This window comes from Equus asinus, chromosome 6, assembly GCF_041296235.1.
Source record: "Equus asinus isolate D_3611 breed Donkey chromosome 6, EquAss-T2T_v2, whole genome shotgun sequence".
NCBI lineage: Eukaryota > Metazoa > Chordata > Mammalia > Perissodactyla > Equidae > Equus > Equus asinus.
In genome coordinates this window covers 55996822-56010943 of record NC_091795.1, presented here as the reverse complement: position 1 = coordinate 56010943, position 14122 = coordinate 55996822, and the positions used below count along the sequence as shown (strand labels likewise).

The window sequence follows — 14122 nt, the reverse complement described above, 5'->3', positions numbered from 1 at the left end:
TGAGGTTTGGAGAAATAAACTTGATTTGGGTTACATGTAGCATGTAAGAATAAGTCTTTGTTGAAAATGTTAGGTAGCTGCTAGTTTCCCCAATTGTTCAAAAATTAAAACTCTGAACATGTCACATTTAAAATGTGGTAAAGCGCAGAAAGTTCTGAAGAAAATAATTTAAATGGTTTAAGAAACTGTTTCTCATTCAGAAGTAGTTTAATATAAATTACAACATATCAATCAGTAAAAACTTAGACTCAAACAACTTTGGCAATGGTAGATAACAGATATCTGAGCAGAAACCTAGAAATTATTTCAAAATCACTTCTTTTCTAAGATTATGGTCCTTTAAGCTTATAACTATATTACCTTCTATACTTGTTTATAAGGAGACACTAAAATTCATCACAGAAAAGTATCAATTTGGTAGAATCAAAAAAATACTGAACTTAACGTTAAACCTAGGTCTGATCTCATCTACAATTTACAAATAGTCTAAGTTTATTTTCTCTCTACAAAATGGAGTGTCACTTCTAACATTCCCTATAGAGTCATGAAAAACCTAGTGTGTTAATGTATATAGGCAAAACCTTGGTAAGCATTAGAGTATTACACAAAGATAAGACTTTACTATCACATTATGCTAATTTTAATACTTACCAGAAAATGGATTTTTGCCAATGATTAAAACATTTGGCAATGACATCATGATCAATTGCTGCAAAGTCTCCTGTAAAAAGATACCCAACCTTGTTATATGGGTAATGCTGACAGGGCAATTACTCAACAAGCTAGAGCTTATGACTGTGCACTTCTCTGTAGGTATGCTATAGTGCAATTTAAAAAGTCTAAAAAAATGTGAAAAAACACATCTAAGGTCTTTAAATGTTTTGTAAATTTAAGTTAATGAGTCAAATAACTAAAATTATAATGCCAGATAGACTTAAGTTAATAATATATCAAATGCCCACAAAATAAAAGTGCCCAAGTTGAACTGGCCTAATACTTATTATTTGGAAATCTGAGTTTTAGGTGTTAGATACTTAAACGAGATTCCTCAATAAAAGATCAAGCATGTGTACTCTGTTGTTACTTCTCTCTGAGGGAACTAAAAATATCAACTGATATTAAAATTAAGAAAGCTAGTTACTTCATTAAAAATCCTGTCTTATGATCATTTCATGAAAGTGAGCTTTTGTTCAGTAAATCATTATTTCTTTCCTCTATTTACAATAGCTGTTTTATTTCCTTTGACTTCTGTGAAACTTTTAGTGACAAGAATATATACACATTCTGATAGTACGGGATGATTCAGAAAGAACTGAACACTTTCAAATTACTCATTTTAGGTAATATCTCGAGTTTGCATCTTTTGTTTATACTACCTCTTCTTTGAGGAAATGAAGGGACACATCGTGTCTGTCATTAGAACCACTAACAATGACATGTTACAAAGGATTTGCGATGAATCAGACCACAGAATTGATAGACATCATGTGATATTATTGAATCTTTGCAAGATTATAGAAATAACTGTGAGTCTCTTTACAATTTGGCTTTCACTACACATTCAGATATAACTAGCTACTGAGAAAAGAATTTTTCCAAGTATTCAATTCTTTCTGAATCATTCTTTACTTAATACTATGATGAGGAAGCGAACAACCATGAAAAGTTAACTAGTATTGCTTTTTAAAGATGTGTAATTCTAGACCCACTGAGGCATTTTCCCATAGCCAGTATGTGGCATGACATCAGAAGCTAATTAAAATTAATCTTTTATCTATAATTCTTTACAGATACGTTTTAGAAAGTTTCAAAAATTTTTCTTCAGCACTGTATTTATTAGCTCTTTAAAAAACTATCACCAAGGGGCTGGCCTGGTGGCCTAGTGGTTGGGTTCGCACACTCCACTTTGGTGGCCTGGGGTTTGTGGGCACAGACCTACACAGCACTCATCAAGCCATGCTGTGGCAGCGTCCCACATACAAAACAGAGGAATACTGGCACAGATGTCAGCTCAGTGACAATCTTCCTCAAGCAAAAAGAGGAAGATTGGTAACAGATGTTAGCTCAGGGCCAATTTTCCTTATCAAATCCTTATCAAAAAAGAAAAGAAAAAAACTATCACCAAAAATATACATATATTTAAATAAAAGTACATATTCAATATGTCCATCATGTTAGATAAATACAATTAAGAATATTAAGTGTCAAAAACTGCTAAAATCACTTACTTCAAGAATTAATACTGAATTCAGGTTTTGGTTTTTTTTAATTGTTTTTTTAAGATTGGCACCTGAGCTAATATCTGTTGCCAATCTTTTTTCGTCTTCTTCTTCTCCCCAAAGCCCCCCAGTACATAGTTGTACATTCTAGTTGTGGCATGTGGGACGCCGCTTCAGCATGGCTTGATGAGCCGTGCCATGTCCACGCCCAGGATCTGAACTGGCAAAGCCCTGGGCCGCCAAAGTGGAGCATGCAAACTTAACCACTTCGCCACAGGGCCAGTCCCTGAATTCAGCTATTTAATAAATGAATTTTCCAGTTAAAAGCAAGTTACCTTGAGATAGAATATGCTATAGCTAAGTACGTAACAGCCAAATGGACTTAAAGGAACAAATTTCTAATTCATTCTAATTTTTAGTTTCCTTGTCTTGAAGCAAAATTATCTTTGTATAGTCGTACATATTTAAAAGAACTCATAAATAAGAGTTATATTATAAAAATCACTTTTTTAAATATCCTATTTAGTAGAGATAATCTAAGTCAGAACAAAGACCCTTCAAATTAACTCTCATAAAGAGAGGCTTTAAGTTTTAACTGATATTAAATTATTAGAAAAAATATTTATCACAACATCACAGATAAAAGATAATTCTCATTTACACCACTTATTTGCAGGTAACATGAGTCAAAATTGATGAATCAACCAGAAAACATCAACTTCTATTTCAAAGGCAATTTATTTTATTGATTTATGATGTAACATTCTATGTCGATACATGGTTAAAAGGAAACTGTCCAAGTGAACAGCAACCTTCAATATGGTCTCCTACCGCTTTCCTCTATCCTCTTCCTCAGCTGGCTCCCCACTTCTTGCTCACCCTGTCACCCCATGCTCTCACGCTAACTCAGTCTCTCCCTAAAGATGAAAGCAATCTCATATATCCTTTCACTACATGGTTATCATCAATGACATCATATGTTAATACAGTTTGACTTTACACTACGAAGTTTGATTATATTTGGATGACGCAAATTGCTAACGTAAACTGATAAATTCAAATTTACCTCCATGTATCCAAAAATATACTCCAATACACTGAAATCTGAATGCCTAATATAGCGTACTCTGGTAGAGTAGGGTCAGAATGCCTAGGCTTAAATTTCAGCTCCACGACTTAGTAAGTATGTGACTTTCGTTGGGAAAGGTAGGAAGTGAAACAGAAGTTTAAAGTTTTATAAACGATGAAGGCTATTAAACACAAGAGTTAATGGGGAAAAAAATTTACCTTTTACTTTGCTTCCAAATATTAATTTTAAGCAGACACTAATATTACGTAAGGCAGCTAAAAATTATACAAATTAAAAGACCCAAACTATTCTAAAATCTCTGTTTGGCCCCATGGGTTCTCCAGAGGCTTCTAGCTACATTTTTTGTAAAAGTTCCTTTTATTTCCCTATCTAATCTTCCAAGTGACATTAAAAAATATACAAGACATAAAAGAGATCAGAGGCTTAAAAAAAGTGATTGCTATTGTTAAAGCCCTATTATATCAACCTCACATTTCCCACACTTCACCTAGCTCTAAAGATGTTCAGCATTAAAATGCTAAAGAAATGGAAAAAGAATAAATAAATGAGCCCAAGATAAATATGACTTTGTTAAGTAGGAGGAACAAATTAATTGAAGGGGAATGATAATATATGTATACTAACTAATGAAGATACTTCAATTTGTTACTAAAGTGCTAAGAAACCTATAAAAAATAAATGGAGAAAGAAAGAACTTTAGCAATACAACTGAAAGAGGAGAAAGTTTTGAGAAAATCACAATATTCATTCATCAACAAATATTTACTGCATGTTTATTATCTGCCAGACATTGTTCTAGACATTGGAGACACAGCAACGAACAAACAAAAATCCTTGCTCTCATGGAATTTACATTTTAGTAGGACTAGAATGAAAATAAGTAAATGTTTCTGATGATAAATGCTAAGGATAAAAATAACACAGGGAATGAGAAGGAGTATTGGTGGAGGTGGAGATGAGGTGAAGGTTGTAACTTTTAAGGTTATGCAAGTATTCCAACATACAGAATTTATTTATTTATTTACTTATTTTTGGTGAGGAAAATTGGCCCTGAGCTAACACCTGCACGAATCTTTCTCTATTTTGTATGTGGGATGCCATCACAGCATCACTTGATGAGCATGTAGGTCTGTGCCCGGGATCTGAACCCACACACCCCGGGCCACCGAAGCAGAGCATGCAAACTTAACCACTACGCCACTAGGATGGCTCTCTAATACAGAGAATCTGAGGGGCCGGCCTAGTGGCGCAACGGTTAAGTTCACATGTTCCACTTCTTGGTGGCCAGGGGTTTGCCGGTTTGGATCCCAGATGCGGACATAGCACCGCTTGGCAAAAACCATGCTGCGGTAGGCGTCCCACGTATAAAGTGGAGGAAGATGGGCATGGATGTTAGCTGAGGGCCAGTCTTCCTCAGCAAAAAGAGGAGGATTGGCAGTAGTTAGCTCAGGGCTAATCTTCCTCAAAATAAATAAATAAATAAATAAATAAATATAGAGAATCTTAGAGTTTTCAGGACAACTAAATCAAAGTTTCACTGAATACGTAGAAATTCTATCGCGGTATGAAGACAGTCCAGAAAGATTTGGAGATGGACAACACTCAATAAAAAGAACAAGAAAGAACTGGCAGAGATTATGTTAACAGGAAAATAACAGTAGAGGTACATTGAAAGATACTATAAGTAATTTCATTACTATTACTTTTAGTTGGCTTTGTACAACTTTTCTATAAAAAATGGTATATTAACTATATTTTTATCTGAAAAAATTTTTTATTAATATATATTACAAATTTTTGTGAATTAAAGGTCACATTGCTAATGCATTGTAAAAAAAACTATTTCAAGTTTATGCCAGAAACAGACATTATTTAGTTACTATTTAAAGATAAACTAGGCTTCTCCTTATTCCTATAAGTTATCCATAACACTTCCTTCACAGTAAGAAGTTAAACACTTCTGGCAAAGGTCTGGGCTCATTTCCTTTTCCTGAACCACACACTGAGCAAAATGCTGGTGCTAAAACTGCACATTTCTGTAGTACCGAATACGGGTTTCAACAATTTCTAAAATACACTAGAATAACAGTCTCTCCTTTGAGACTTTTATAATCTATTTTAAAAATTTGAACATAATTACATTTATCATACTATTTGTATTTGTCCTTTTATCTGTGCTACCAGTGAAAAGAATTAGGACTACTTAACCATATTTTAGTAGGCTATAGAAAAAAATTAAATGAATAGCATTAAAAAGAAAGAACATCTCACCAAAATGTCAAAAATATGATGGAATATAAAGTATTTGTTGTGTAACAAACAAAGGGTCTTGTTTCTTTAGCTACTGAATTTTATTAATACTCCAAATGTTGCCTATTATAACAGATGTTAAAGAAAAACCTTAAAAAGAACCTGCTTTCTTTGGAAACTAGATTAATGGTACTGGACCTGGTTTTTGTTTTTAACATTAGTGACATCAATCATTCAAAAACTTCCTAATAAATTTAAATTTCCTAATTGTAAAGTGTTCTTTCCTTTTTTGGGCCTCAAATGATTCAGATGATTATTTTAATAGTGGATGAAGAAACACCTTGCTTCTTTAATATTTATTTAAACTGCAGCCAGTGTAGTCATACCAAATACGAGCTGTTGACAGAGTTCTAAAAACGGACTAAGATTTTTACTTGTAAACTGTGCTCTGATAATCAAATTCACTCTCTCTCCCTCGTTTACAGGAATAAAAATAACCTGTTTAAAAAAATCAGAGTCTAGGTAATTTTACATAACAGCTATAATTTATTTTATGATTTAAAAATTTTTAAATATTTATTTGCAAGACAAAAAGATGCTTGCTATGTATCAAGTGGTTACCTGAAAAGGTTTGAATTGCCACTTAAAGATAATGAGTAGACATTCAATAATTTTCTGATAATCTAATGTTACCAGTTACTTCTCTCAAGACCTCTCACATTACTACATCATTGTTCTTACCTAATTATAATCAAAATTATTTTCTTTAGTTATTTACTTGCCTATTATCCCTCTATTAGAACTGAAAGTTCCATGAGAATAGGGACATGGTCTGCCCTGTTCACCACTGTGGTCCCAATGCCTTGGCAATCAATAAAAGGGAGTGAACAAGGGGGAAATGCAAATGATATTATAATTTTTACTGAGTGTTTACATATTCTAAATTATTAAAATGAAAAAAAGGGAAGAATACTAACACATTTACCTATCATTGCTGAAAAGGTACACTGAAATAATTCCCTTCACTCACAAGCATCTCAGAGAAATCTGTCAATTTTCCTTTCTCCCTGGGAATCATTTTTGTAAGATGACTTTGATACTTACCAACTCATTAAAAAATTTTTTTGGAGACATACATATACTTTTGAATTTTAACCTACCCAAATTCACTTTCTTTTTTGTGAGTCAGAACAATCAAAATGTTCTAAAATATTTTACCTCAAATACTTTTTCTGAGGGGTGTAGGCAATATAAAAAATTTTTTAAATAGTTTTAGAAGGACTTTCAGGGAAAAATCTCACTGTTCCAACAGATAGGTAATTTAACAGGTGACAAGAACTGTATTGATTTGGACTTTAACTTAAAATCTGTCATATATTAAACCAGGCCATGTCTCTCTCGATTAAATATAAGAGAATAAAAAATAATTTCACTAAGTCAAGTAATCATGTAAATAAGATAGTTGATCTATTTCTGAAGATACTTTAGAAGTGCCTGAGAAACATTTTATCTAAGAATACAAAGCACTGGGGGTGGAGGCAAAGATGGTTTGGTAAACTAGTACTAAAGGAAGGAGACGGGGGGTGGTACAAGGGAAATTTCAACACTTAGTAATATTTCGTTTTAAATATCTGAAACAATATTGACAAAATGTTAAGATGTTCAACCACTTCTAGCCTGAATCAGCCTATTGGTATTCCAACTTAGATTAATGAAAACAAAAGGGCATAAGCGGTCACCCAGCAAATGTTAATGAAATATTTTCAGATGTGTCTGAAAAAACAATGGTGACAGTCAAGACAAATCAAACCATTAGTAATAATATCATCTTGGCACTATTAACATTTGGGCCTCTCAATTTTGGCACTAGTAATATTTTGGGCTGGATAATTCTTAGTTGTGGGCAACTCTCCTGTGCCTGGTAGGATGCTTAGCTGCATTCCTGGCTTCTACCCACTAGATGCCAGTAGTACTGCTAGGTGTGACAACCCAAAATGTCTCCAGTTAGTGCCAAACGTCCCCTAGGGGATAAAATCACCCTCCATTGAGTACCACTTATCTAAATTGCTGAAATGATGGATTTCACAATTCCCTCCTCTCGAAATCTCTTTTGACTCTAACATTATTAGATAAACATGATTAATACAAAGATAATTTCAACCCCTGGCTTGGGCAGGAGCAAGACAAAGAACAAGAAAGCAGTAGTTTAATAAAAAAAAATGTAATACCACTACATGCCACAACATGGATGAACCTTGAAATCATTATGCTAAGTGAAAGACATTAGGAACAAAGACAACATATTGTATGATTCCATTTTTATGAAATGTCCAGAACAGGTAAATCTATAGAGACAGAAAACAGATTAGCAGTTGCCTAAGTCTGGGGTGGTGGTAGTGTGTGTGTGTGTGCGTGTGTGCACATGGTTGGGGGAAATGGGGAGTGACTGATAATGAATACAAGGTTTCTTTTGGGGTGATAAAAGTATTCTAAAATTGGTTGTGTTGATGCTTGCCCAACTCTGTAAATATATCAAAAACCATTGACTTGGACACTTTAAATGGGTTAATTGTATAGTATGTGAATTATATGTCAATGAAGCTGCTAAAAAACACAAAAAAACAGTAGTACACAATACAGAATTACATTACATTGATAACTAATTTAAGATTCTGATATAGAAATCCCTTTGCCTTTTATGTCTTTTTTTTCCAAGGAGTCTTACTAAATTAGAAAGGAAGGAAGGAATCCAAAAATGCTGGATAATTTTTTTTAAAAATCTTTTAAAATGAATGATTGAGCTCTAAAGAAAGTAAAAAGATAATCCTCAGTTAAAAGATAAAACAAGAAAAAAAGTGAACCAGGCAAAGGAAGAGAAGAAAGAAGCTGTTTTCCTTGGTCCTTTGGTAGAACTTGAGGAGGGTTGCTTCCCTAAGGATCTGCAATAATGTAGTCCCAGTTAAAACATATATATATATATATATATATATATATATACATGTAAACACATAAATACATGATTTACATACACAAAAATGCATAAAAAGATTGCTTCTAAGTATTGCTTCTAAAATAATATAAGCTGCTTAAAACAAATTAAATTAAAAGTGGTCCTGGGTTGGCTACACAAAAGGAAACAAATCCCTTATGAAGTAATGCATCCTTGGCCCAGACACAAAGGTATTCCCACAAATAAATTCCCCCCCCAAACAAATTGAGCCCACAATTAAAAAACACACATGCACACACATGCGTGCGTGCACACACACACACACATATCACTGCCACGACTGCCACAAGAAATTTTTTAAATTTCTGATGACATAAAGGAAGAAATTAAAAGAATGATTAATAAACAAATTTTGACCAAAAATCAAAACCAAGGGACTGCTTGAAAAATACTGTATCAGCATACTTTTAAATAACTCATAAGTGAAATAAGAAATCATAACAGGAATTAGAAAAGGCAGAGAAACAAGCATTTTAAAAATACAACACACTAAAATTTGTGTGATACAGCTATAGCAGTTCTTAGAGGTATACTGACAGCCTTAAGAACGCTCATATTTTAAACTCTGAAAAATTTGTGCAATTTAAGTGAAAAAAATAAAAAGTACACATTTCAAAGGCATAATTCAAGTAGGCTAACAAAGTATTGCACTACACAAACACTCAGGAAACTGAGAACTGGTTTTAAAAACACATAAAATACAATAATTATTTGTAAAGTTAGATAATTATGAAGTCTTTGTATTTTTAATATTGCATAAGAAATAAACTAGGTTATTACTGTTCTATCTCTAGCAAATAGACCGGCACCTGGCATATAATAAGTATTTAGTATACGTTAGGTGACTGATAACAAATAACATAAAAATGTGAATATGTAAGCATTTAGCAAAATACTAGAATGAAAAAAAGACCACTTACCTGGTAATAAAATTTTATCTGTCTCACCAAAATAGATAGATTATGAATTCTAAGTGAGGCATCATTGTTGACTTTTTTATTTACTCGCTGACTCTCCGCTTTAGGATTACTGTTAAGAAACAAAAAGAAAAAATACCTTAAACTAAAATTACATTGAAATATATCTATCAACCTATAATACAGAAGTTATTCTTCACTTCACTTGCCAGCACTCCCAAAGGATCGTTTCGTCCTTTGACCACACTCACACTGTCAATCCCCAACGTTGAATCAGTTCAACCGTCTACACCGAGATTGCTCACAGCACTAGGTGAGAAAATAATACAACCAAACTAAGCTAAAACACCAAATAGGAAGGAACAGCTAGTACTAAGCTTGAGCTCTTGCCATAAAGAACTAGAAAACTTGACAAAACATATGTAATAATTGTTTTCAGGGGCTGGCCCCATGGCTGAGTGGTTAAGTTCATGTGCTCCACTTCGGGGGCCCAGGGTTTTGCCGGTTCAGATCCTGGGCATGGACATGGCACCGCTCAGCAGGCCATGCTGAGGCGGCGTCCCACAACCAGAAGGACCTACTGCTAGAATATACAACTGCGTACTGGGAGTTGGGGGTGGTTTGGGAAGAAGAAGAACAACAAACAAGAAGAAGATTGGCAACAGATGTTAACTCAGGTGCCAATCTTTAAAAAAAATTACTATGGGCCAGCCCAGTGGCATAGCAGCTAAGTTCATGTACCCTGCTTCAGCGGTTCAGATCCCCGGCGCAGACCTACACACCGCTTATTAAGCCATGCTGTGGCAGGCATCCCACATAGAAAATAGAGGAAGATAGGCACAGATGTTAGCTCAGGGCCAATCTTTCTCAAAACAACAACAAAAAACTACTAGACGTGTAAAGAAGCAAAAACATGTGATTCATGACCAGGAAAGAAAATGGATACAGTCAACAGAAACAGACCTAGAAATAAAAGAGATCATGGAAATAGAAGGCAAGGACTTTAAAACAGCTATTATAAATATACTAAACAACATAAGGAAAAAATAAACACGTGGAGAGAAATGACAGCTATTAAAAAAAAAACCAAATGGAATTTCTAAAGCTAAAAAATACAATATCTGAACTGAAAAATTCACTGCATGTATTTAACAGCAGACAGGAAACTGTATAACAAAAGATTAGTAAACTTGAAGACAGAGCGATAAAAAAAAATCCAAAGAAGAGAAAGAAAAAAAAAAGCTGAAATGAATGCAGGAGACTAAGTGACCTAGGGGCAATATCAAACTTAGAGAAAAGTTGCAAGGACAAGTAGAATCTTTTTCCTAAACCACTTAGGAATAAGTTGTTGTCATGATACTCAGTAGTCCCCAAATATTTTTTTTTTTATTAATGTTATGATAGATTACAACCTTGTGAGATTTCAGTTGTACATTTTTGTTAGTCATGTTGTGGGTACACCACTTCCCCCTTTGTGCCCTCCCCCCACCCCCCCTTTTCCCTGGTAACCACCGATCAGATCTCCTTATCAATATACTAACTTCCACCTATGAGTGGAGTCATATAGAGTTCGTCTTTCTCTGACTGGCTTATTTCACTTAACATAATACCCTCGAGGTCCATCCACGTTGCTGTGAATGGGCCAATTTTGTCTTTTTTTATGGCTGAGTAGTATTCCATTGTGTATATATACCACATCTTCTTTATCCAATCATCAGTTTCTGGGCATGTAGGTTGGTTCCACGTCTTGGCTATTGTAAATAATGCTGTGATGAACATAGGGGTGCAACGGACTCTTGAGATTTCTGATTTCAGGTTCTTAGGATAGATACCCAGTAATGGGATGGCTGGGTCATAGGGTATTTCTATTTTTAACTTTTTGAGAAATCTCCATACTGTTTTCCATAGTGGCTGTACCAGTTTGCATTCCCACCAACAGTGTATGAGGGTTCCTTTTTCTCCACAACCTCTCCAACATTTGTCGCTCTTGGTTTTGGATGTTTTTGCCAATCTAACGGGGGTAAGGTGATATCTTAGTGTAGTTTTGATTTGCATTTCCCTGATGATTAGCGATGATGAACATCTTTTCATGTGTCTATTGGCCATATTCATATCTTCTTTTGAGAAATGTCTGTTCATGTCCTCTGCCCATTTTTTGATCGGGTTGTTTGTTTTTTTGTTGTTAAGCAGTGTGAGTTCTTTGTATATTATGGAGATTAACCCTTTGTCGGATAAGTGGCTTGTAAATATTTTTTCCCAATTAGTGAGCTGTTTTTTTGTTTCAATTCTTTTTTCCCTTGCCTTGAAGAAGCTCTTTAGTCTGATGAAGTCCCATTTGTTTATTCTTTCTATTGTTTCCCTCGACTGAGGAGTTATAGTGTCCAAAAAGATTCTTTTGAAACTGATGTCAAAGAGTGTACTGCCTATATTCTCTTCCAAAAGACTTATTGTCTCAGGCCTAATCTTTAGGTCTTTGATCCATTTTGAGTTTATTTCAGTGTGTGGTGAAAAAGAATGGTCAATTTTCAATCTTTTGCATGTGGCTGTCCAGTTTTCCCAGCACCATTTGTTGAAGAGACTTTCTTTTCTCCATTGTAGGCCCTCTGCTTCTTTGTCGAAGATTAGCTGTCCATAGATGTGTGGTTTTGTCTCTGGGCTTTCAATTCTGTTCCATTGATCTGTGGACCTGTTTTTGTACCAGTACCATGCTGTTTTGATCACTGTAGCTTTGTAGTATGTTTTGAAATCGGGGATTGTGATTCTGCCGGCTTTGTTTTTCTTGCTCAGGATTGCTTTAGCAATTTGCGGTCTTTTGTTGCCCCATATGAATTTTAGGATTGTTTGTTCAATTTCTGTGAAGAATGTTCTCGGGATTCTGATTGGGATAGATCATAACCTATTACTAGAATTATCTTGATAACTACTATGGGCTGCCTTTTCATTTTGTTGGTTGTTTCCTTTTTTGTGCAGAAGTTCTTTAGTTTGATGCAATACTATTTGCCTATTTTTGCTTCTGATGCCTGTGCATTTGGGGTCATATCTGTCATTAAGTTCTTCTTAAAAACCACTTTATAATTTTCTTTAAGAAGGCCTTTTATGAGATATATTCTTAAGTGCCTTCTAACTTTTGCTGTTAGAGTGAATATAATATTTTAAAAATATAATTGCTAATAGATTATTACTGATATATGAATGCTATCAATTTTTGTGTATTGCTCTCATCTCTAGAAACCATGCTAAACTTTCTTATTCTAATAGATTGGTGCTCTAATTCTAATTCTAATCTGTTGGTGCTCTTGGAGGTCTTCCTGAACATAATTTGTAGTTTTTCCATATTGATAATCAACTATCCCAACACCAATTACAAAAGAGTTTATAATTTCCCACTGATCTCTATTATATACTAGATTCCCATCTTAAGTGTGGGCTTACTTTTGGAGCCTATTCTATCCCATTAACCCATCTGTCTATTCCCGTGTCATTAAAACTCTTTTTAGGGGCCGTCCTGGTGGCACAGCAGTTAAGTGCACACGTTCCGCTCTGGCAGCCCAGGGTTCACTGGTTCAGATCCCAGGTGCAGACATGGCACCGCTTGTCAAGCCATGCTGTGGTAGGCATCCCACATATAAAGTGAAGGCAGATGGGCACGGATGTTAGCTCAGGGCCAGTCTTCCTCAGCAAAAAGAGGAGGAGTGGTGGCAGATGTTAGCTCGGGGCTAATCTTCCTCAAAAAAACCCCACTTTTTTTATATTACTATAGCTTTATTATCTTGATTCTATTAGAGCAAGCTCCTCTCTTTTGTTTTGGTTTTCTAAATTGTCCTGGTTAGTCATACATACCGCTCTTTTCTATGAATTCTAGGGTATTTATAAGGTTCTATGAAAAACTTTGTTGAGATTTATTAAGATTTTATTAATAATATTAATTTGATAAAGACTTGGGTTTTTGTTTGTGAAACGGATTTGTTTTATATTACATTGTCTAACTGATCACTGCTAGTGTATAATAGGAACATTGTAGTTTTTGTAAATTGCACTTATTAACCACCTTTCAAAATTTAATTTACTAAGTTCATTTTCTTGGGTTTTCTAGGTAAAAAAATCATATCATCAGCAAATAGTTTATCTCCTTCTTTCCAATCTTACATCTCATTTCTATTTCTTTACTTACTGTATTACCAAATAATAATGGAGATAAGAGCTGTCTTTATGTTGTTCTCAAATTTAATGGGACTACTTTTAGTGTTTTACCATTAAAGCATAACGTTTGCCATAATTTTCTGATGGATACCTCTCCTACAAGTTAAGTTCCCTCCTGTTTCTATTCAGTATCTGAATGGGTGCTGAATTTTATCCAGTTTTTCCTGTACTATCTACTCCCATCTGATTCTTCTCCTTTAATATTTAATGTAGTGAATTATATCATTACTAAATAATCCTCACAATCCTAGTCTATTTACTCCATCAGCCCTCGCCTATTATAACAAGTATTCCCCTTTTTGGGTATACAATTCTTTCATCGGTCTTCTAATACATAACTGGCTATTTTATGCCTCTCACTTTCTCACTAGACTGTAAGCTCCTTGACAGCAGGGACCATATTTTATTCACATTTTTATCTCTAAAAATTAGCATA

At 34.4% G+C, this 14122-nt stretch overlaps 1 protein-coding gene across 16 annotated transcripts in view; it reads right to left on the bottom strand.

The window, feature by feature from the left end:
• The window catches only part of CCDC88A (coiled-coil domain containing 88A), a 123488-nt gene that overhangs the window by 85861 nt on the left and 23505 nt on the right, over positions 1-14122 (bottom strand). For all 16 annotated transcript variants that reach the window (XM_070512084.1, XM_070512085.1, XM_014843014.3 and 13 more), the window contains exons 3-4: positions 9490-9598; positions 652-721 (exon numbers count right to left, since the gene is read on the bottom strand). In XM_070512084.1, the coding sequence (XP_070368185.1) occupies positions 652-721; positions 9490-9598 (179 nt within the window). The remainder of the gene's footprint in view (positions 1-651; positions 722-9489; positions 9599-14122) is intronic.